The 26,673-nt window shown below is 37.2% G+C and overlaps 1 protein-coding gene across 1 annotated transcript; it reads right to left on the reverse strand.

The window, feature by feature from the left end:
- Window positions 1–7,132: 7,132 nt before the first annotated feature.
- Window positions 7,133–13,328, reverse strand: LOC146002084 (uncharacterized). Its single transcript, XM_083139801.1, has 2 exons — window positions 13,283–13,328; window positions 7,133–8,925 (listed from the first exon to the last, which is right to left on the reverse strand). Exon 2 carries the CDS (start codon window positions 8,893–8,895, stop codon window positions 7,264–7,266), a length of 1,632 nt encoding a protein of 543 aa, XP_082995927.1. The 5' UTR covers window positions 8,896–8,925; window positions 13,283–13,328; the 3' UTR covers window positions 7,133–7,263.
- Between the last annotated feature and the right edge of the window lie 13,345 nt (window positions 13,329–26,673).

The following is a 26,673-nucleotide window of genomic DNA, read 5'->3' on the forward strand; positions in this document are numbered from 1 at the left end:
TCTCTGTATTTCAGCTACAAGAAGATATTCTCTGTTGTTTTGCTGGCACTTGTGGATGCTAACTACAAATTCTTAGCTGTTGATATTGGAAGTTATGGTATGTCGAGCGACGGTGGCATTTTTGCAAGATCTATTTTGCAGAAGCGATTAGATGACAGTAGTTTGCACGTTCCAGAACCCAGATCGCCTCCTAACTCCAACGAACCTCTGCCCTTTGTAATATTAGGCGATGAAGCATTGCCCTTGAATACATATTTACTGCGTCCTTAACCTGAAGGAGCGGAAGCTGACAATGAGGGAAAACAATTATTCAATTACAGGTTGCCAAGAGCACATCGTGAGGTTGAAAATGCGTTAGGCATTCTTACGCAGAAGTTACGACTGTTTTATGGTCGACTGCAAGTGAGTCCCATCAATGCTGATAAAGTCATCAGAGCTGCATGTGTGTTGCATAATTATCTCAGAGATGATGCATTTCGTCCTGAAGAACTCGAGTGGAGGGATGAACATCGGGCCAGACCTTCCTTCACGTCCTTGCGTCGTCTACGTGGAAATTATCATGGTGAGTGTATTAGTATCAGAGATATATTCTGTGACTATTTCAATGATGCTTTAGCTGTACCATGGCAATTGTAGATGGTAAGAGCAGAACAACAACTGAATGGAGACTGCATTGAATGATGCTACTTTTCACATGAGATACATTATATGTGTGTACAAGTGTTCACACTATTGTACTTTTAATATTGTTATATCTATACACACAATGTACACTCATTTATATGTAATCATTTTCTATAAGAATTGATATGTATGGCACTGTTTTCTTCTATGATATTAAGAATAAATTTGCAAGAAAAAATAATAATAATAAAAAATGCATATAGCATCTGTTTGTATGTGTGTATGCATATTATATATATATATATATATATATATATATATATATATATATATATATATATATATATATTATTTCTCAATAATAAATAAAGCGAGTAAATACATATTACATACACACACATACACACAAATATTTATAATATGTATCTAGAAAAATATATATATAGAGATAGATATAATATGCATACACCCATACAAACAGATGTGATATGCATTTTGTTGCTTTCTTTTTTTTTTTTTTCGTACAACTTTATTCTTTATTACATAGCAAACATACAGCGGTATACATATACATTCTTACAATGGAGGGTAACAAATATTTCTTGTAATATCAAAACCAGGAGAACCAATCAGAGATTGATAAAGTAGGGGGTTTGAGCATCGGGAAAGCTGGCATACACATGGCTGCTGTTTTCCGGTGTTTGGAACGGATAATCAGCATTGCCTGTTGTTGTTCTTCTTCGTAATATTTCAAGATCTTTGTTATTCACCATGTTGAAAATATCTCTTTTCATTTCAACCTGATCCACTTCTGGAAATGTTGCTATGCTCATAGGCGCCGACTCCATGGGGCTTGGGGGGGGGCTCGAGCCCACCCAATGTTAACGATGTGGGGGCAGAGCCACCCCAATAATTTTGCTTAAGAGGATCTAATGTATTATTTTGCTTCTCTTGTAAAGTTTACTCTGAATTGTGCCACATGATCTTAACTTTAAATACACATTTGAAATGTTCTAGACCATCAACTTTGGGGGGCTGAGACCGCCAAACCATCAACTTTGGGGGACAGGAGACAGCAAAAAAAACATGACTTATTACTATATACTAAGAACATAATTACCATATATCAATCAGAGACATAATAAATTTAGCAAACGACTTCTTCAAGACTGTTTGGGAATCCCCTAAAAGAATGCAAATATTTAGGAATATTATTGATGTAAATGAGAAGGCTGGCCATACTGGACTGCGACCACTTTGCCCTCGTCGGTGGACGTTGAGAGCCTCCAGTATGCAACAGATCTTAAGGAACTATGAAAACCTTCTCAATTTTTTTGAGAAATTTTCTGAAGAAGATTCTACTGACGCAGCATCAAAATGTGCTGGATACCTGGAGACAATGCTTCACTTCAAGACATTTTTCTTTCACTCCCTCTACTGCCATGTGATGGATCCAATAGAAGAGGTAAACTGTAAAATTCAGTTTCCACACATTGATGCTACAGAAGTGGGATGAAAACTGAAATACTTCACTGACATCTTTCAAGAAAAGCGAATGGGTTTTGAGCAGTTCTGGCAGAGGTCAAAATGCACAGAGGTCAAACCCAGCCTCGTTGATGAGCCAGAATTGCCCCGGCAACGTCACGTCCCTAAGAGACTTAAAAAACCTAATGCTGCCAAACCTCACAAGTTCTACACTCCAAAATAGTAATATAAATCAATATACACTTAAGTGTGTAACACAGCAAAATCATGTGTTAAACAAGGACATGAATCTACAGGACTACAAAAAGTAACAGCCGTAGAGAAAGAATGAATGCATCTCAGCTGTGAACAGTTGCACAACGAACTTTCAGCAAACGCGAGAATTCCGCCAAGATTTGGATGCCGATAGGCTCTCCTTACACATGTCCAGGCTTGGTGATATCGCCAAACAGAAGAAAGTGGTTCTAACTACCATGCGTGACATAATGAAGTTTCTTTTGGAAGACAGCACCCACCAGGAGTTTCTGCCTGAAGTTGCCAAATTCATGATGGTCCTCCGCACTATGCCAGTGACGACAGCCACAGCCGAAAGGTCATACAGTGCTATTCGCCGACTGAATACATATTTGAGATCTACAATGGGGCAGAAGAGACTAAGCAGCTTAGCGGTACTCCACATACATCAAACTGTGCTTGATAATTTGGACCTGAGACCGCTCGTTAATGAGTTCATAAAAAAATATTTTTTTTATTATTGCAAAATTAAATTTAAAAAGTTAAATATTGTAGCAAGAACAAAAAAGTAAAACATTTTCCTGCTATTTGTGTTAGCATTTATGTAAATAATTAAATAAAACTGTTAAATATTGTAAATATTCGTTATTTTATGGGTACGTCAACACTAAGGTTATTTGCAACCCGTCACATGTCTGTTGCGGACATTAAAACACACCCATGCCCTCGCCGGGACTCGAACCCGAGACCTCTGGATCAAAACGAGTTGAGTCGACCACCCAACACGTTCGGCTACCGAGGCCGGCATAAAACTGTTAGGTTGGCCTCTTAATGTAAATACATACTTTTCAATAAAAATGTTAATTGTTATCTAAAAAAACAAATGAGCAGACACAAAAGACATAAAGCGACTTTGAAACATTTTCTAAACGTTTTTCATGTTACATTTCATTTGCATGAGGAATATAATAGCTGCTTAAAAACTGCTTGCTATACGAAGACGTAAAAAAGGGAGGGAGTGAGTCATTCATTTATTTAAGTAATCAGAGCCCCCCCAATAATTTTGATAAGTCGGCGCCCGCTTAAAAATAACATCAGTTTCTTCTTTGCTGATGATGTCTCCTGGTCTGGCTTGGTCCTTTGTTGAATGAATTTCGTCAACGCCTCAGCCAGACCTGTTGACTCATTCTTTCTTTTCCTGGAGGACGACGAAGAAGCAACCGAAGCAACTGGTGAAGCAACAGAACATGATTGCTCCTCTCCGTCTTCTTCTTGATCTTCATCTTCATCATCCAAACCATCTCCTGGAGCCAAATTGCTGTGCGTCTCCCTTGTCTGCAAAAATGTTCTCAGGAATTGCATTTGGTCCTCGTATCGCCACTTCTTTATTTTCTTCGTTCCCTGGTCACTTGTCGTTTTCCTGCGTTGCAAGGCTTTCCGATAGAACGCCAGTAATGAAGCCCACTTTGCTTTACACTCATCTTTTGTAGTGTTCAGGTTTTTTTCCTATATCGGCCCAAATATTATCTTTCACAAGATTATTATCATAATCTTTGTGTTGTAATGTATAAGGATTCGTGTTCTTGGACCAACATTATCAATTGCTCTTCATTCATTTCTCTAAGACAACACTCAACCACAGCCTCGCTCAACTATGAGAACATTTAGGTTCTGGTCAATTTCGTGTCGCTTCGTGTCACTTCGTGTCGCTTCGTGTCGCTTCGTGTCGCTTCGTGTACTCCGAGGAAAGCCGAAGGATCGCGGCCGTCAAGCCGCGACCGGGATGGTTTCTTTTCAAGACGACACTGTAGGGGCATGGCAGGGGAACGGCACGGGCACGGCAGGGGAACGGCACGGCACGTCATGTGAGATATAAAAACGACAACTCAATGAATGTTCAATGTCACAGTCTGAAAAGAAACTTCATGGACCACGGCATGGGCACGGCACCGTATATGTGAATTAGCCTTCAATGGAAAGCTCTTTTCCTTAGGTTTTCAACAATGTTTGAATTTTCGCTCTATTACAATTAGGGTAAAAGTTGCAGCCATTTGTAAGTATGCGAGTTTGTCATTTTTTACGAAAATTTTCATTTTTATTATAACTGTATTTAGGACAATTTTGAAAATATAAATCTGAAAATTGGCAGAATTACTTGCCTTGTCATATGTGTCCTTCATTCCAAATTTCATCAAAATCAGAACTGGTGAGGTCAAGAAGGTGATTGATCTGACACGGAATGTCTCAATTGATTCCCTTTCACTGCACACAGCATACGCTGTGACGCAATAACCTAAAGTGTGCCCATATTCCCCACGTGGCCATTTTCCCCCTAGTTCCCCCACATATAAATCCGTTCCTAGCTTTGTTGAGGTTTCCACTAACAATTTTGCAACCGAGGGTCGAATGCTCGAGTCTTGGCCTATGCAGAGGATCCTACGAGTGGGAATCTTTCATTAGTTTCATTTAATTGTGAACCATCCTCGTATTCGTGTTGAGGTAAAAATGGCAGGTGAGTGACGTATAATTAGAAACAGACATACAGACAGAAAGTACAAGAAAACTTGTGCGTAATATTGACCCTATACGTGTAAGTGTGTTCTAAATATTTTTATTTAATATTTATTTTCTTTGTATCTTTTAGTATGTATTCAATTAAGTGGCAGAACAGCACCGTGTTCAATTTCGCTGCTTAATAATTTAATTAGCCGGCCTCCGTGGCAAAGTGGTTAGTAAAGCTCGATACGACTCCATTGATATGGTGTTCTTATAAGTGTTTCTTCATTTGTTTCATCATATCATCACTATATACTCATCTTCGCGATTAGCCAAAAGTGGCAGACAAGGGAAGTAACATAAAACAAATCAATCAGTAATTTAATTATTTATTGGATTTAGTATTTTGTTGGACGTTTCTTTCCATTCAAGGTTCACTATATACACATTGTGAAAAATACTAATAAAGTTACAGTTTCTAAACTATTCATTTTAGTGGGATGTCATCATCTATCATGTTACTTAGTATAAACATTTCTTGGCAATTTTGCAGGTTGCCCTTTCGATATGGGGGATTCCATTGTTACGGGTGGGACACGCGGACTACATTTTTTATATTAAACTAACTATTCCACTGATAGATAAGCAACATTTTTCTTACAGTTTCTGTGCAATGAAATATGAAACTTAACACTGTTGATTAAACATAACTACCATAAAAATACGTTCACAGTTTTGTAGCTATAAGTGGACATTTTTATATCACGGGTGGATCAGAGGAAACACTGCCTCTTCACTTAATAATATATTTATTTAAATTTCTGTGAATTGTCAAATGGTGAGAAATACAAATTACTATTTCATTTTTCTCTTTGTTTTTTTTGGGCGGGGAACATATCCTTTTGATCTTCCCTTGTTTTTGCCCAATTATGGCGTTGTTAATCCCTTCTCACCCATCCATGATGTTGTTTTGTCGCTCAGAAATACAAGATTTTTTGTTAATAACATACACATTTAAAGTACTCCACCTTCAAACGCTTCAACATTTTCCTTCGATACTCCCACTTCCTGTTACACATTCTCCGTCCAACTTTGAATACAAAGTTTTCATTTTCGGTTTTATGGCTTTCTTATCATCTTTTGGCATTAGTATTTGAGTTCTGAGCAGACAGTTTTCAAATATTATTAGTTGACGTAGGAATAAATATATTTGAGATTTAAAGCTAGTAAGTATCTGGTGGTTTTGTTAATAATTTAAAAGTTTTCGATGTGTTTTTCTTTAATGAATCGAAGCCTTTTATTATTATTATTATTAATCTTGAGATTAATTTTAGTGATACTTGGTCTCTATTAGCTATTGTCTTTCAAGTAGAGTTGCTATCATAAAGTTTTAGGTTGACAGGTTGGGTAATACAAAGCCATTGTGTGTCATTTATCTATTCGAACCAATTTTCTTTTAACCTTTAGCGATGCGATTAACCTAGAAAAGCAGGAAGATGTAATGAAAGAAAAATACTAAAAATATATATTTAAATTTTCCATATTCTATTATGCTATTTTATCCTAAATAACATGATGAATTGTTTTTCTTAGTGTGGGAGAAGTGGCGTGCGAAGACATTTATCTTTTGGGATAATTAGGAGGGTGTTATTTCCTTTAAGGTGATATTTAAGTAGTGGCTCTTTGAAATTGAAAACTATCCTCTCATTTACGTTACACACACACTTGAAGAAATGTGTAATTTGCTTTTAATGTTCCCAAAAGTTAATTTTCAATCGATTACTTTCATGAAAAATTTGTTACATCTGTGTACGTAATCATATTTTGGTCTCCACTGTGCATAAAAATTATGTAGTGAGAAACACCACCTCGTCGATGTATTACAACGCTGACCATATACGGCTTTTAAAAAAGATTTACTTTGCATAGAAGTAAAGAGGTATTCTTGCATAGAATTTGGCCTTTGATTGGTCATGGGTCGAGCACTCTCGAATCACCACTTGCGCAGAGACTTGATCACGTTCGCTTACACTAGACACCCACAGGTTGGTTCAGTTGAGGTGATAAGAAAGACATAAGAGACCTTTAAAGTAAGAAAAAATAATTTTGTATCAGAAACGCTATAGGCACACACAGCTGTCTTTGCTGCAGTGGAATACACTCTCTGATATATGTTATGAAAAGTATGTTAGAGTTACAACCCAAAAATAAAGAGTTGAATTATAACATTACAACAAGTCCCAATGGGTAATTTATTAACACAAGCTACAGCTGGTTATTAACAATTGCACCACATATTTACAGTAAATTTCCCAAATATCAGTTCCAATTATTATGAAATTTTCAAGTATTGTAAATTTATAAATGTATTGTGTAAAAATAATTATCGAATTTCAAATGGGAAACTTATCAGCATTCAATAATCTACTCGCAATGCAACGAATGGTATTTGGTCGTATTGAACCCTGGGCAGAAATTTGCTTCAAAGGGAAGCCGGCCTACACTGATTATGTTTTTGAAGCGAGAGAGAAAGAACATAAGATCTTCTTCTGTAGTGACGAAAGGAACATCATCAACTAGAAAGGTATTGAGTTTAGGGGATTCTGAAATTGAGCACAGTCTTTCCAAGAAGTTCTGGGGCCTCTCTACTATATTCTTCACGTGGATTTCTTCCAGGTTGATTACACATTCCACGAGCTTCAATATTGCTTCTGCCGTAACGTCTCCATCTAGTTTAATCTTAGTGATGTTCTGGTTCTGCATATTACCATCCAATACGTCATTGGTGTTCCATGTAAAAGTAGGGAAGTAGAGCCAAAGTTTTCTGAGCGTAGGAAAAGCACGAAGAACCACATTAAGATTGCAATTCAAAGGACCGTTGCCCAACGTCAAATATTGAAGTGAGTTCCTAAAACGTGGCGAAATCTCCATTATACTCTTTTCTTGGTACACTTGATTTCTGGGTTCCAAATGTAAATGTATTAGAGAGCTCAAAGATTCGAAGCTGGTAAGAGGCACTAGCACATATTTAGCAATCGACAAGTAAGTAAGATTCGGGCATGTCGATGTAATCATCTCCAAACGTTGTTTGTTTATGCCGTATAGAAGAATAGAGTTGAGACGGAATGTTGGTAAGGGGAAACTTCTGTTTGCAGCACAAAGCGTGTTCCGGTAGACTGTCAGATTCAAAAACAAATTATCTAGTTTTAAAAGGCAAAAATCCTGAAAGTTGGGAACCAGTCCTAAGACAACCAAGAGACCTTTGTACGTGACTTCTGACTCAGTCAATTCCAATGTTTGTAAAGATTGGCACAACGGACTCCTTGTTCTCTGATAACAGTCAAACCTCTTTCCGGATGACACGAGATCCTCCAAAGGCATTAATATGTCAGATATTCCAAACAAGGAAGTTCTCCAGTCAGTTACGAGTCCATTGGGCTGTGGATCAACAGGGAGCATGTTTTGTGTCAGGTAGTGAAGACCTTTGTCTGTAATTGGTGAACTCTGGGCATCAAGCTTCTGAAGCCTATGGCAATTCTCTCCTATTAGTTTGAAAACTTCATCGTTACAAAGCTCAGGCAGTTCTAAGACAACTAATTTCCTGCTAGTATCCAGCATCTGCTGCATCTGGCTGTGTATATCCAATTTCTTTTCGTCTGAACCTGGTTCCAACTCCAGTTTGAGGATCTCCAAGTCTGTTCCTTCCTGTGCAAGATGTAACAGAATTTCGATGAGACAGGCCAGTTTCAATTTAGTGGTGAATTGAAGATCCAGTCCTTTGAAACCCTTTTTGAACAACATTTGAACAACGTAAACAACTACAGGCCATTCCTCCAATATATATTCGCTTTGTTTCAGCAACTCAAGAGTTTTCTTCAGAAGGATTGATTGCAGTGTTCGCGGTATTTGACCGAAGAAGGATCGAACACTTTCTTTAGTCGTGAGAAAATTCTCATTAGGTTTCGATGAAATTAACATTCTTCCCAATTTTTCGTACAAAATATCCTGAAGAGTCAAATATGGCCCCTGTGGCCTAAATATCCACACAGGTTCCATTTTTGCTATTCTCTTTCAATGTGACCTTTCCTAAAATTGGATGTAAATGTATGTCAGTTACTGAACTATATGATGTACATACAGAGAAGTAAATACATAAATTAAAGCAAAAACGTACTGTAGCCTCAAGATAAGTTCTAAATACATCAGATATTAAATATACATTAAAATGGATAGGTTTTTATAAATATTATTAATATCCAGTGCTTTTTTCCTGGCTGTACACCACAACACAGCACACAAATGTCCAAAAGACATCCATTGGATATACCTTTGATTTCGGGTCGTAAGTTATGGATATGCAATATATATCCAGGAATACCCAATAGGGATCCATTAGATGTACCCTGGGTATCTGTTTGTTGCATACGTGATATCCAGGGTATATCCAGAAATGGATATGTTGTGGCAATTTCCGGAACACTTTTGGATATGTTTTGGACATCAAGTAGGACGTGATCTGGAAATTATAGCTTTGATTTAGACGTTGTTTTTTCCAAAAATGTTATTAACATTCTCTGATGTTATTGGGTTTTAATTTTTTTCAGAATGTTTTATTGGCTGTTTTGGAGCATATTATGGATATTTTCATAGCATTATATGGATAACAGAGAAGGTTTTTTATTAAAACCTTTTTATGACACCATTAAGATATAAAATAGATGTGTCTTGGATTGAATTGTACACTCGCATTTGTGCGAGAAAATACTCTCCATTAGTTAGAAACTTGTATGGAGCTAAGGGGATTTCATCTGGACTGTGCTTAGATCGATTTAGACATTTACAACATGTACTCATCTCTCTCTCTCTCTCTCTCTCTCACACACACACACACACACACACACACACACACACACACACACACACACACCCACGCATGCACCACGGACGGGCGTACACACACACACACACACACACACTACGCACGGACGCATCATATAAGCATACACACAACACGAACGGACGCAAAAAACACACACTCGAACATCTACATATTCGAGAAATATCTTATATTCACACACATATCCGTGTGATAAGCAGAGTATTGAGCTTGTTCTTCAGTACCACGTGCACCTATCGCAACTTCCTGAATTCAAACTGGCGACAACGGGCGATACAAGGCCTGACTGCTCTCTGACAAAGCACTTTCACCTGGACTTGCGCGAGAATGAGTGACTCGCTTGGACACAGACAATGGCCACACGGCTGATTCTCCTAATATCCAGACGTGGAGCTCCTATAGACGTAAAATGGATATTGCAAGTATACAATACGCATCTTGTATACTATGAATATCCTTTGAGAAATTTGTGACACTGTAAGCGAGTATTGACTCGATTTTAGTCTCGATTGTATTGTAGCGTTTCTGATTCTACGATATAAAGTTTCAATGTCTAATAATAGTAAATAAGTTTATAAACGCTAATGAAAGAGTGTAATTACTGTTTCAATCGCACAATAAAGTATGAAAAAATATCTATGTTAATTTTCTAATATTCGAAACACACCCTGTTTATATCCATTATAGATATCCAGTTTTGGACAAGATTTGGCTCTGTATGGGATATACAGAATGGGATGAGTTTTAGATAACCACTATTGGACAAGATTTCCAGATTTGGATATCCAGAATGGGATGAGGTTTTGGATATCCAGTTCTGGATATTAAATGGACGTCCAATGAATATCCAGAATTAAATGTCCCTAACTGAATATCTAATTGATGCCCAATGGATATCCATAATATTTCAATGGATCTGATCTGGACATTGTGTAATGGACATTGTGTAATGTGTGTAATGGACATCTCTTGGAGATTTGTGTTGTATGGGCCGTACCGGCACCTTTTTAGATGTGAGTAATAATGTTGTATTTTAACAAACGAAATGCGTTTGTGTGTGTGTGTGTAAATACATGAATTCACGATCATTTATGACATGCTACAATATGTTCAGTAGTTCTTGCATGCACAGAAAATTTGAAAGGACTGGGGGAGGGGAACAAAAAATCTGGGCTCTTAATTTTATACACGGTTCCTTTGTGAAGTCCCGATATTTTTGAAGTTCCCAAACTTCTAAGGCTCCAGCGTTGAGACTCATGTGGGAAACATGATCGAAGCACAATGTCACTTTGGAGTTGAAAGATGAAAGTTTGAGCAATATGTATTTTAAAAATAATAATAAAAAAATAAGAGACCCGTTTCTGAGAAAATGGCTAGCAAAGTTTCCTTTACACGACCTACAATTGATTTTTTACTCTGACATGGGCATGCTCTATCTCGTGTGAAAGAGCCCTTCCAGACCTTTCCAACGCCGTCTCAATCGCTTCTATAGGTGCTATAGTTGCCGAAATATTCCAATTTAAATTAAGAAGATGGAAAAAATGGTTAACATCTCACAGTTTGCAACACTGTAATTTCGGAAATACAAAAGATATTGATCTGCAACTTTGTATACTTTCCTACCTCAGTTGGCTCTTCCAGTATGCCAATTTAAAACGAATAAAAAATGTAAGGTGGAGGACTTTGTTGATTTCACATGGAATAACCCAAATGCTCAATGTGAGCACCCTTCGTTACTCTGCACTTTGCACACGTCAATTCGGCAATCTAACTCCATCCAGGCACGTTTCAGCATGTTCTCATCAACGGTTTGCACCGCAGCGCTAATGCGAAATAGTTATTTGCTGGTGTATCTTTATGTAATCGTATACAAAAGTAACGTTGTACATTCACGACTGACCTAACCTCGCTTAATGCTTTCTCCTCACTACTTGTCAGCCTGGCAACTGGCGGCAGAATTTAGAACTACTGGGACCGTTCCAAAAAGAACCATAAAGATGTGTTCGAATGTATTGCACGGGATATTCGATCGGTGATTACAAGGTTGCATTACTTATGCAACGTGTTTTTAACGTTCAAATCACTTGGAATATTAATCATTAGCAATTCTAAGAACTTTTTCAGATTTTTATCAATAAATTAACGGTCGAATGAATTAACATTGAGAAGAATAGAGGAAATTGCATGGATAGTAAAACAGTGATAACAATGAATGATGCAAATGCCAAAACATGTACTAAAGTTGATTCAGCAATTAGAAAGCATCCCAGTGTCAGTGTATCTTGATACATCCTTAAGCGTCTTTTTCAGCTGTTACATTAAAAATGTACCAAAATTCCGTTCAACGACGAACCAACAAAAAATTATACACATCTTCGTATCGTACTATCAACATATTTGAAGTGTATAAATTGAGTTTGATACATTTGTTGGGAAATAGTATTAAGGTGACGTATAAAAAAATATCTATGTGCAAGACATTTCTCTAAATAGTATGGAAGTTAATATGTTTAAAGCTTTTAAATAATATTTTTAGTTTAGTTTAGTTTAGTTTTAGTTTAGTTCATAGTTGTGTAATAGTGAAGGTGACTGGAACAGATACGTGTTTTGCAAACAATTTAGTTTATCACGATTAACAGTCTGTTCTTCATTTTTCCTTTACATTTTGTGACATATAGTATGTATTAAATTTACACATAAATAAACATAGGTTGCAAATAAACTGTGCAAATCCTAGATTAGATCTCTGATAGCGTAGTGGCGATAAACCTTGTTCTTGCGATCAAGAGAGTCTGTGTTAGATACTCGGTGGAGGCACATGGAAGTGCCGATCACACGTAAACTGTAGGTCCAGTACCAATTAGCCTTTCTGTGCATAAAGTGGACTTAACATTAAACGCTACTAAACTCCAATATTAGTTAAGAACTCCGGCCAACGGGATTCTAGACGAAAGATTTATAAAATGCCAAGACTTAATTTTAAAAAAGAAAAATGAAACGAATGCATACAGCAAAAGCATGTACGAAAAGTCAAGCAGCTTCACACTTGGTCATGAAATCAGAACAAATCCTATATACGGTGGAATACTCTGTATAAGTGTATAATTACCATTATATTAGATTTGATCAAGTCAACATATCTAGCCTAGTTCTAGACAGACGTATATAAGTAATCCTTACTCCATATATATAATGTCAATTGCCCAGTTTGAACGACAATATTGTGTGAAAAGGATAAAACCAAAAAACAATCAAAATGCAGAATAGGACTTGAAAAAATGCTACAAAAATAAAATAATGGTTTTGTTTGATCCTTCATGGAACCGAAATAATGACAGTACTACAAGTTGCGATTTTTCTCAACTAAGTCGATAAATCGTGTTAAAAAGGAGAGTTATAGTAAAACTTGTAACCCTCAATGTTGCTTTATCATAAATAATTGTGTAGCCTATTCTATCTGAAAAGCTCATATAATTCTACAATAATTAGTAAAATAGACGTAATTTACAATTATAATTACACATGATCGATATAAAATATTCTTACGACTGTTTTTTGGAGGTCCAGTCTTCAAGAAGTTTATGGAATCAACGTTTGGAAGGGGAAAACCACAGAAACGTATCACTTTATTGTTAATTCCAACAATGACAATATATTGCTAAACAGTTCAAATAGGTTAAGTCAACTCGTGGCTTATTTTGAATTTGAAATTTTAAGAAAAGGTAACTTTTCAAGTCTTTTCAAGACAAGTTTTGTAAGAAATGAAGGGAAGGGCCAAATGTGACTGTTGAATCATAGAACCACAAATTAGGTGATATTCACACCACACGTATATCTCAAAAATGTAGTTAGCCAATCAATAAATGCGTTATGAATCGAAGAAACGGTGAAATGGCCACCGTGTTTGTTACAAGTTGGCAGTGTGCGAATTAAGGGGGGGTGCCGGGGATTTCCCCACCACAAAAATGTTTATCCCCCGCAGAAGAAATATCCACTAGTCCCTGCCAGGGATGTTTTATAACCCCACCAAATAAAACATACAGTGTTCCATTTCTTAACTAGGGAACGAAAACCACAGAAAAATCATTCGTGAAAACAGTTAATTAACCACCAAAACAATTGCATCCTACTTTGCGTCTGAAGTTCTATTTTTAAATAGCTCTTCGTTTATTTGTTTATTGTCGTCGGGTACATAGGTTTTACAAAGAGCTCCCAGACAAACGCTGTTGCTCTGTTCATTGTCAATACGTAAACCTGCCGCCATGGTATTTAGGTTTGGATTTCGTCAGCTTTATTCTTTGGAGATAAATCACACCGCACGCCGACATTGAATTGGATCTTGGTCAAGTTTTTTCTGTGTTACTAGTTCAATAGCTCTTTTGTGTATGGGTTTGACTGTTCTTAGAATTTAAATATACAGGGGGTTTCTAAATTACGAGTAAATATTATCATCATAAGATTTAATGTCCTACGTATAGTTCACGATTTTACTTCGTTAACGTCCAAGAACTGAAGGAAGCCGCTGCCACGAACATGGGTGGGGTTAAACAGCGGGCGAGTTGTTTTCGTCCAATCAAACTTAACCTTCAGCCAATGGACGCATCTGTCATTCTGCTCGTCTACTCCACGTGGAGTCTCAGTCACATGACTGCGGATACGCTGTTGCAGTAGTTTGCAACTTCAATGTGGAGAGCGTGGGAAGGTGCTAATGCGGGGTAGGGACAAGGTGGCGTAGAGTATGTGGAAAGTAGATGTGTGGCAACACTGTACGTTGAATGTAATTGTTGCAGCTGGTGGACTCCAAAGCCAGCCGGTCGTTAACGAAGATAGCGTGTCGACTATACTTAGAACTGGATGGCAATAGTATTGTTTACTAACTGGTAACATGTACAAATTTGCATACCCAATAAAAATATACCCGCAGTCTCTGAAAATGAAATCAATGGAATCACAAATACGGCACTGAATGGGCATCCCCCCCCCCCCAAAAAAAAAGCAAAAAGCTTAATTCGCACACTGCAAGTTGGACTCGCATAGCGTTTACTACAAATGGAAACAACTTCAGACTGATTATATTACCGCAGTGAGAATCGTGATAAAATAGAGATGGTTGCCATTTTGTTCCGAAAAGGCAATGGTGGACAAGTCCAACATCAAGTCTATCCGGGGGAGAAGAAGACGAAAATTTTCAAAAAATCTTAAAAAAGCATTGTGCATTCTGTGAGAATGTCCTTCATTTTATGGTACTGTGTGAAAGATTGTCGCCATTTTGAATCCAATATGGAGAAAATGAATTTCTCGCAAAAATTATATTAACCCCACACTGGGGTTCGGTAGACACCAATAATTTTTATTTTGGTAAGGGGATTTTTTTATTTTTGAAACAGCGAATTTTTCCACCCATATAAATTCAACTGGCAACACTGTTTACCCATGCACGTTGTGAGTTGGTTCAGTGCGCGTCTGTCTGATGTAGCAGAAGTTTCTGAAGTTGCCGTGGGGTCCGATAGACTCCCAGGTGATCGTGTTTTTGTTTCTCGCAAGTCGGCGTGTCTCGTCTTTATGCACAGTGATCTGTGTCAGTGCTGATTAGGGCCTATTCTGATTGCCAACGAATCGTAGCAATGACAGCCGATAAAATACGAAGTTTTCTGCTTGATGATGATAATCCTAGTGACGAGGAATCTCGTTTTGGAGATGACGACACAGACGAAGATCCTGACTTTATTGAATGATTGATTTAAAATTATTGGGTGCCTCGGAACTTAAGGCCATTTGCACCCTTCAATGCATACAAGGAAATATCCTCTTATCTTACATTCTTACTGAAAATGTTGAAAGAAGGGTTGTAAAAAGTCCATAGGGAAAAGTTAAAAGTGCAAGGGTGTAAAGGGACCTGCACAAGACAAACACAACTCATTAAAAAGTAAGCATTTACTAAAAGCTTCCTCACAGACAGCCAGTGTTTCTTTCAGGCACCTTTCCGGAGGGAATCTACCGCCTGCCCGGACAAAATTGTCTCTTTGAGAAATGAAACGGAGTTAAGTATAATCATAGACTACTTACTCTATGGTATAATGTTCAGAATTGTTGAGGATAAGGACCTCGTGGAAAAGTTTTTGTCAATAGTCAAAATTCGTAATGGAAGGACAGAAACTATTGCAAATACTATTGACGAAGAGCTTGCTGCTCTTGATTTAACATACATGATATTGTTGCTTTCGGCTTTGATGGTGCCTCAAATATGGCTGGGAATGTTGGAGGTGTGAGAAAGAAGCTTTCGGAAAAGGCTGACAAAGATATTCTGCATATGCACTGTAGAGCGCACATTTTGTTCCTTGCAGCGGCTTCCTGCAGGAATAAATACCAAAAGGTAAAAATATTTTTTTATGATTTGAAACACATTTACAAGCTGTTTAGCAAATCGCCTAAAAAGGAAAATATTTTGCACGATATTCAGGCAATAATCTATAACCCAGTTATCAAGATTCCAGAATGTATTGAAGTCAGATGGTTGTCGCACTACAGAATAGTTAACGCCGTCTCCAGAAGGTTGAAGTCAATTTTAATGGCTTGTGAGCATATCCACAATGAATGGGCTAATCTTGCATCACTGGCAGGAGGCATCTTGCTATATATCAGAAATGATGTTGCATTATTACCTAAAATGAGATGAATGAAGTCCTCAGTGTACTTTCTATCCTCAGCAACGCTTTGCAAAAGAAGAATTTGAGTCTGGCCAAAGTCATCCCTCTAATTAGCCTACTTCAACCAAATTGCATTTGCAGGATATTGCAAATCAGTGTGAAAACATCAACAGAGATCTGCAAAAAAATATTCGGACAGAACTGAAGAATATCGGATCTGAAGCGCACCTGGTTGCTGATGATGCTAGGAAAACTTTCTGTGGGATGAAGGAATACGCGAAAAGTGTAATTGAAGAAATGGAAAACAGGTTAAACGATCAATATATTGATACCATGAGATTCGCAAGTCAATTTGAAACCTTTCAGTCAGTAGTAGACTTGCAAGACACCGAAGTCAAAAGGTTTTGTGTTAATTTTTCCATGCTTAAGGTGGAAGGCGTTCTTGCTGACCTCAAGTCCTACTATTTTTTTGTCAGGTCGATGCTTGATAATGGAATATATACAAAAGCTGACAATCCATTGTTGAAAATCTTTGAAGCTGACGTGGGATATTGCGAATTGAAAAAACTCTGTGAAGTCCTTCTAACCATTCCCATAACGACAGCCGGCGCAGAAAGGTTCTTTCAGTGATATGAATAGGATACTAGCTAGGACAAGAAGTAGAATGCTACCAGGATCTTTAATGCATTGCATGATAATAACTATTGAGGGACCTAAGATTCCAACTGATGACTTTCTGAAGAAAACAGTAGATTTATATGGCACGAAGAAAGCTCGCAGGATAAGATTGCTGTAAATTCTTCATGCCATCTTAAGCTTTGCATGATGTGTTCTATTGAGCTTAATAATTGTAATATTTTTCCTGTTCTCCATTGTGGAATTTGTTCTGGATGATAAAATGTAAAAGTAGGTGATGCTTTGTAATTTACTATTGTAATGCTAATTGCACAAGATAATATTTGTAAATGTTAGAAACCAGACTAATAAAAATAAACAGAGACAAATAAAAAGAATATTCTGTCTTTCCACATTGAAGTATACTTAGGTCACCTCATCCTACTATATTTTTGTTACTCTACGTCATTTTCCACCTGTACGCTCAGCGTCAAGTTTATTGACGAGCCACGAAGGACCACTGATAATTCTCAATGTTAAACGCACATATGTTGTATTTCGCAGATGAGATTCACAACGCCCTCCCGGTTCTCTGGAATGCCTCCCCGGAGCAAATTTTCTGAAAGAAACATTGCAGACAGTGGAACAGAGAAGCTCTGCGCAAAAAGTCAAAAACATTTCATTAAACTCGGTCATCTCCCAACAGGGATACCAAACAGCTGGGAAGGTTAATATTCTGCCTGAGGAAAGCGAAATCGGCACGTTCAACAAGAATATGCCGATTACTTAAAATGACGTTACAAACACGACATATTGCAGGGTCTTTTCAGCAAGTGACTATGGGTTAGATGGCAGTCGAGTGAGAAAAACCTTGTTGTAGAACAATCTGACAAGTTAGATGATCTTAGTGCTGATGAAAAGTGTGAAGTCGATGGAACAATTGGGAGAGCCAAGGATGATAAATGTAATTAGAGGCAAGAATTGGTACCAGTGTAGTGCTCTTGAGCCACAGAGAAGGGGAAGAACTGCGAGAAAAGAAATACATTGACTATTTACCTGGTGCAAAATAACTGGCTAAGAATGTAAAAAGGCCATTAGAATCGTGATAACTGCTGGTCACATGTGATATGTTGAATGATATCTTACTTCGAACTAAAGAAGATACAGAGAAAAAGACAGTATGCTAGGAAACAAAGATGCTAATTCTGCCCAGATCCAATGATCGGAAAATGAAAATGGTGTGCTTGTTGTGCCAACGTCAAATACGTGAAGAGCATCGTTCGTTCTCTGTTATGTTTAGAATGCACAGACTTTGCAAGTTAACTGAGATGAGTATAAAATACTGCAGCAGAAACAAACTATCATCTTTGACATTGTTGAACGTCATCGCCTTGTAATCAAGGGTCCCCAGGTTCGATACCCGATGGAGGCACATTGCACAGTGGTTCGGATCTCCCTATGAACTGTAGGTCCAGTCCCGATTAGCCTATATGTGCATAAAGTGGACTTAAAACAACAATTCAAACAATTCAAAAATAGATTGTTGAAGCATATTTCAGGGCATTACATAATAAATAATTTTTATTACATCTTTTAATGTATGTTGAAAATTGAAAATTATTTTTGTAGATTATAAGAACTACGTGTTATTTTATCCAGTGAGTTTGGTGTTTTCTCACTTTTAGGAACCTTATTTGAAATTACGATCAAGTTGGTTTCTGTTCAAGTAGATAATAGAAAAATTATTTTTTTGTATAAAAATATAATAATAACCCGTGAAGCAAGAGCCAATGAGGTCAGGGCTTACATACAGACTGCCGGCCTCACGCCCACCTGTCGAGTTGGGAAATCATCCAACCAGTTACGGGGTGACGTGTGGTCAGCACGACGAACCCCCAGTCGTTGTTGTAGGTGTTAATGGCTTGATTACGCTACTCATTCGTAACCCCACAATTTTCTAATGATATTGGGTGGACACCAGTCCCGTACAGAGGCCGAAATCTCAGGAGTAAAGTTGTTACGCTTCCCTCAGGAGACTCAAACCTGCACTCGTCACGAAGCCGGAGCTCAAAGCTTGCGCCTATAGACTATTTATTACTAGTATTATTATTATTTTAAAATTATTCTTGCTACCCTATTTGAAATGGGATGCTATCTACCCTCCATTCCCTTGACAAGGGTAGAACTATTCTACTGATAGTTAAGTAACAATTTTCTTACAGTTTCTGTGCAGTGAAATATGAAACTTAACTCTGTTGATTAAACATAACTACCATTAAAATACTTTCCCAGGTTTATAGCTATAAGTGAACAATTTTGTGTCACGGGTGAGACAGAGGAAACACTGGCTCCTCACTTAATAAGAAATTTATTTTAATTTCTCTGAATTGTCCACTGATGAAAAATAAATTATTTAAGACGAAGATAGAAGGTAATTGACCTCTGAATATTCTAGTGGAGTTGAGGGGGAAAGTAACAGTTAAAGGAGAAATTAATTGTTCTTTGGTGTTACTGGTGGGACACAATACAAAACACAAGGAAACCAAAAAGTTAAAATAAACGAATAATATGCCAAATACATTCTATTTTCTAAATTAATTATAAATATTACTTGAATTATTATACAGGAGACAATTTTAGATTGCTCACTCGCAGATATGATAAAGTTACAGCATTGCATTTAATTTTAAAAATTGAGGCTCAGGGGCACTTTTACGTGAGACATATAAAAGTCAAAACAATACTAAGCACATGAATACCGTTAACATTCAGCATAGTATTTTGAAGCTTTGAACAGTCTTAATCTCTCCCTTCCTCTTGGCAAAATAAAAATAAATATATATGTTACATGTTAATTTTTTAGTTCTATTTTGAATACATTTTCGATCAAATAATGAGAAATTTAATTTCATATGATAAATTAAGTCACAAATATACAATAATGTAAGCAAAATTCTGAAAACGTCATGTTAATCTTCGCATTTATAGTCATTTATACATTACTTCGTAAAATTACATTAGTTTAAGTTATTTCCTTCTTTCTATCTGATAACAAAACTCCATATATTTTTTTCACAGCGTCAAAGGGTATCCTGAGTTATTATTCCAAGAACTTTTGAATTATCTTGTTAATTGTACTATTAAGTTCTTGATTTTTAACCAAAACAATGCCAGTTGGGACTATCTTCCATGTATTCGCAGTACACCATTCACTAGGTTTGAATTTATATCTATCCTTAACACGTGCTTCGTCAATCGAACACTTGTTTCCACAGCACTAACTTCAAATCATACGGCCAGTTAATGTTATTGATATTTGCACCATTTAATTCATGATGTAGGGAATGTTTATTAAGCCCCGTTTCCATTACCACAAATTTGCCGCGCAACATGACGCGCGGCATGTGCCAAGCATTTGTTGAAATGGAAACTGTCTGCAACATGCTGCGGCGCAAGTGCCGGGGACAAAATTGCCCCAAACGATTTTGACGCACAACATGCGCTGCGTCATGCGACGCGGACAATGGAAACAGCCTGCAACAAGTTCCTGGGGCGTGCGCACTAGAGCAGAAACAGACGACGCCTGTAAAAAATGCACATTCCTCTTAAAAAGATATCAGTTCTTACCTTAATGTAACCTCTCAAAACGACTGCAATGACCTTGCATACTACAGGTATGAATCTTGAGATAGCAGATTTGGAAATTGTGTGCATGTAGGTTATAGAACTATAGCTGTCACCTGTTGCTAGGAAATGAAGGGTTGCCGCCAAAATTTCACCAGGTGCAAATGGTCCTCGACATGTACTGTTTTTCGTAATCTCTGGTCCAACAAGATTTAATAACAATTCAAAATCACTTGCAGTCATTCTTACAAAGTTTTCGTACCCACTTTGAAGACGTAAGTCTCTCATGAACGAATTATGCACTCCTTCCGAATTTCTTTTCGCTAGAAAACGTCTAATCCACCATGTAGGTCGTTTTCGCCTCTCGCCTCTCGCCAGACATAACCACAAAACCCGCCATAGCTGTATTGTCCATCTCTACACAAGTTAAATCACCACCAAATTATTACAATACAAGAGAAGAAACACTGTCTACTCTAAAGCACTGCACACGCTACACTGCGGTCCTGCACTCCAGTGTTGTTGCAGGCGTATTTTGCAGTAGTTTTGAATTGGAAACAGTGCACTAAATGACGCGCAACATGCGCCGGCGCATGTTAAGAACTTGTCAGAATGGAAACGTAGCTTAAGATGTAAAACCTGTTATTTCCGAAACTGAATTATTTAGAAGCTAGGTTGTGTAATTCAAATATTGTACCCAGTCCTGATGATTTTGAGCAGTATATAGTCGCATCTAGGGCCGGTACTAGGGAGGAGCTCCAGAGGACCCAGTTGAAATAATTGCTCTTTCACGGTTTATTACAAGTTTCTAATGCTTCCAATTAAGTGACTGATCAGATTTTCCTTGAAGTTATGGATTGTTCTGACATTTTAAAATATCTAAAATTACTGGAATTATATCAATTATATGAATATATAATTATAATATATTATTAATTGTGCATTTTTATTCTTAATTATATTATTCGAGCCATGTGGCACGAAGAAGATGGAAGTGTAACGTTGAGATGGGCCTAAAGGAAATCGGAAAGGATCGAAAAGATTGGATTGATCTTGCCCAAAATAGGGAAAGATGGAAGGTTTGTGTGGCTGCAAGCATAAACCGTCGGGTTTAAGAAGGCTAGAGAGTTAGTTAGTTAGTTACTGGAACTATATTAAACGATGAACTACATAAAAAAAGTGTTCCAACATTTCAATAAAAATATTAATATCCACTATATATTTCATTATTGAATGAAATTTTAAAGTAAAATTATTATTTCAGGTGAAACTATATAAATTCGAACAGCGTCCAAATTCAATGAAAAATTAACAAGAGAGAATTCTTATAGAGAATGTTAATGGACATGATTAAAAATTGAGGACGATAAGTGGTAAACGTTGTAAGTGCCAAAAGCGAAAGTGTTGGGAAATCGCATCGTTTATCACATCAGCCCGTAAGAACGTTCACACTAGTGACCTCTTTACACGCCCTTTGAACTACTTAGAGGGCTACCAGCCACATTTCACGTTTACCACATTATAAAGCATGGCACATTTCACAGTTTAACGTGGAAAACGGTGTTTGAATTATTGTGGCACTTACAGCGTTTACCAATTTTAGTCTTCAATTTGCTGTTTGATGTGTAGCTTGATACTGGACGCGCTTATTTTTGTAATTAAATGTATGAACGTCGCACTAGTGATGCATCAGAAATGAAAAGAAACATTAATTAGAAACTTTTATTAGCCTTCAATAATTCTTGGTTTTAACCTTCAACATATTTTCCTTATTGCCCTAATTCGTAATACGTAAATATAGTGTTTATTATTGTAATGATGTTTATATGTTATTATATAGGACGCCTGTACTTCAGAAAGGGAACAAAAATCTGTGATTTTTCAGACCTGCCAGAGGTCTCGGGTTCGAATCCCGGCTTCTGCATGGATGTTTGTGTGTCCTTTCATCAATTTCATCGAAACATCACTCATCCCCCTCTTCACAAATCAGCCAAAAGTGGCACAAAAAGCGAAGTACGAGGAAAATTATGCAAATCAAACAATGAATCAATTTTCAGACCTGTGAGACATTTTTGTTAAAGGGCCCGCGTATATTGTATGTCCCAAGCCCTGCACTTACACAGGGCCGGCCATCATCGCAACAATCGTATTTATTCTTTGTTGTACCTTTCACAGGATTCGCGAAAAGCGAATAATCATAGGTAGTATCATGTTTTATCATACTACTGTGACTTCCACTTCTGGAATTTAAATTGAGAATCGTTGTCTGACAATACAGGGGAGAAGGGTGCAAAAGTAGGCAGGTATACAATTGTTACTTGGACATTGTAGAAAAGTGCTGCAGCCAAAGAATTTGAATGCAGAATTGATAATTGATCTCATTTACATATATTCCTCGTTGTTATTTGTTAAAACTACAGTATATTGTACCATCAAAATCAATGGTACAGTGCGCTCCAAAAGTCACCGCACTAATACTTTAAAAACGTTCTACTAAGGCATTCATTTGGATGAGTTGGCAAGCCTGCCAGTAGGGATTGGTATGACCTTGAAGAAGGTGTTTATGTTATGTTTAGAGCAGTGCCTCGTCGGTGTGAGACGTACAGGGTCAACGAAGTTAGTAATAAGTTGTATTTTATGCAGCGTATATTGATACACTTTTATGTTGAATTGCATGTTCTACAGATACAAACTGCCGGAGTACTAATTGAGGCGAGTGTACAATCACAGTTTGTCAACAATGCCTTTTAAACACATCGCCCATTAAGACACTTGAAAAGTACTGTTGCCACGTTGCTCCGCGTCTCAGTGCCAATCGCTATGTTGGAAGCATATTTTGATTATGTCATGTGAAAGATGTGTGGAGTAATGGAGTATATTTCTCAATCATCCGGCACCAGCTAAAACTGCAACTGATTATTGTTTCAAATTTAGTTTCAATATTCACTTTGTGCATCTCAAAGCATGGAAAGTAGTTTGCCATCTTGTCAGTGTGTTACCGATTGCAGTATTACTCACATTTAGTTTACAAATTATTTTTTGTGTATTTCAAGATATAGTTAACAAATGCATATATTCATTACAGTGACAAGTTCAATAAATTATAAGCAAACAATTCTCAAAGTTTGAGTGCGGGAACTTTTGGAACGCTTTGTACATCAACGCTTCTTATAAAAAAACGGTATTGAATTTGAAACAATGCAATATCAATGCGAGACTGGTAAAAATAAACTGAGGAGGACCTGCACAGCTGTCAAGGTCGTCAGCGCCACACAGAACAGCAAGAAATCTAACATGTCTGGTTACGTTACATTCGATAACCAGTCCATAATTGTGAACCGTGATCAAATGCATTCTTGCTTATCCTATATGTCAAAAAAGTTGCAACCCCGTCTTGTTTGTTGCATTTTTTTGACACGGTTGTAGTGCATGTGTATCCTGGTGTCAGGCTGGTGCAAGTAAGTAGACGAATAGCGTGTTCAAGTTCAGAAGATTCAACAAATGCCTGTCTGCTGCTTTAAACGCTCAATTGATTAGTTAGCACGTGCCACGTGACAATTACACCATTCCAGAACGTAGTGCAAACTGTGCAGGCACGAGACACCAACCTGGCACCAAATTAACGAAGTAGACGAGTAACCAGCTAGACGCGTGGGTCCAGAGAGAGTCAAAAAGTGCAGCGAAATAGACGGGGCTCATGTGATTTATATTAGACTCAACGAAAATGGCCTATGAAACGTTACTGAATGCAAATAATAACAGATTTACAACGCATAGAAGTCACCTGGTTACACTTGTGATGGCAACAAAGAGCCACATTCGGACGTACATTTTTTTACAACACTGCAAATTCTGTTAGGATAAAAGCGATATCTGTATACCTCCTAAAGAAATAAATAAACATGAAGGTGACATTTATCCTAGCTTCATTCGCAGTGTTAAAATTAAAACAAATACTGTACCTGTGGCTGCAGAATAATGTGATGATGTAAAACAATGGCACGGAAAACAACTAACAAAAAAATAAAGAAAATAGGTAAATATGGGGGGGGGGCAGGAAAATAATGTGGGCAAGGGGTAGTAAAATCTTCAATAGGTCAATAATTTAATTGATAACCATTTGAAATTTCCCAAATATTTAGCGTCCTGTAGATCGGACAATGATTTCCCGAAATTGGTATTGGGACGGGAATTCTTGTTCCCAATAGCGCTTTCCCATTTCATTATTCCCCACCCTGTCGATTTGCGAACGATTGAAATATGATGACAATCACTTGAGGTCATTAGTGTCAAAATCAAATTATCGTTCACTTACTTTGATTGATTGAGTTGGTGTTTTAAGTTCACTCTATGCACTGTAAGGCTAATCCGGACTGGACCTACAGTTTAAAGTTGAATCCCAACAACTATATTGCTCCGCCGGGTATCAAACCCGGGGCCTCTTGATTACAAGGCGACGACTCTCCACTACGCCATCAGGAAGGCAATCACTTACTTTGAGTTATATAGCTGATGGAACTTTCCGAGCTAGCCCTATGAGAGGAAGTTTAAACTATGAGAAACTTTCCATTATAACAGAGTGCAGATAGCTCTATGCTATACCTCATCTGTAATCAAGAATTTGTGAGCTTTGTATACTCTTTCTAGTTTCTAAGATTTTGCCCTTCAAATGGGATATTACATGGTATGAAATGTAAGACAAATTACTGGAGTCCTCCCCCCCTTCCACTTGAACTTTTCAAGTACCACACTCCACATCAGTGTAGTAAAACAAAGTATCGGTGGCAAGATTGATATGAAATGTACACATAAGGAATTGTGGGAGGCAAGAACTATCTTGTCAACCAACTAGGTTGAATTGTTGCTTTAGTCCATTTTATGCACAGAAAAGCTAATCGGGACTGGACATACTATTTAACAGTTTAAGTTGGATCCAAACCACTGTGCCATGTGCCTCCAGCGGGAATCGAATCCGAGATTTCTTGAGCTTATGTATAGGTGTATTACAAACTACAACATTCAATGAATTCAAAGTGAAATATGTGTAGTTGAAAATATATTCCCTATTACGCTAGTATTAAAATCGATATCTAATTTATGAAAACTATGCTCTTAAACTAAGAGAATATTCCAAACCTTTTGTTAGAAATATATGGCAGGTAGTGGACCTGCAATCTCCTCGCTTCAAATACACACACAAACACGCACACACCACATTATAACCATGTTGAATCCTTCGCAAAGAATAAAATTTATATTTCCATTTAGTGAAGAAGTAAATTTTCCAATATTTTGTTACAGCTCTGTAATATGTATGATTGTAAGAATTTCTGTGATGTTGGTATGTTACGTAATTGTTATTCGGAAATGTTCGTGTGTTTCACAAATAAGCGCTCAATTGTAATGAAGTAACTAACCTGAATTTCATTGACTTAAGATTGCAAATTATAAATTAAAATTTATTTTCTGTAAAGTAAGGTAAGAGAATGAAATTTATTATATCCCAACTTCAAAATATATTACATCCATTGAACGTATGTTTAATTTTGTAAAGTTTCTGAGTTTTAATCAATCTTACAACAAAGTGTCTGTACGATTGTTCCTACAATAAACTGTTTGAAATAGTAATCCAGTGTCCGTGTTTCCATGACCCTGAGATTGCTTCAGTGTAGGCCTAGAAACAGTAAGTGCTACCGGCAATAACAGCAAGGAACGAACTAACTGTTGAAGGGAAAACGTAGCACTTTTTTCCAACTTTTTATATATTTTTCATTGAAACAAACCCTCTCCTCCAAATCTCTGATAGTTCAGTCCGCCACAAGTAATCAATCCTCTATGGGCACACCTGGTCAGTAATATTAAGTAAATTACCCGGGGTATTTACTCGCTGCGTCCTAAAAAGACTGATTTTTATTTATAACACCATTAAGCCTTGTTTCCATGATACGAAAAACTTGATATGATGACCAAGGCAGAAAATTTATTTTATTTTAAAACATAAACTAAACGTAAAGTTTCAACCTTCTGGCAAGGTCTTCTTCAGACTCTGTA

Source organism: Lepisma saccharinum, chromosome 18 (genome assembly GCF_977018435.1).
Source record: "Lepisma saccharinum chromosome 18, izLepSacc3.1, whole genome shotgun sequence".
NCBI classification, from domain to species: domain Eukaryota; kingdom Metazoa; phylum Arthropoda; class Insecta; order Zygentoma; family Lepismatidae; genus Lepisma; species Lepisma saccharinum.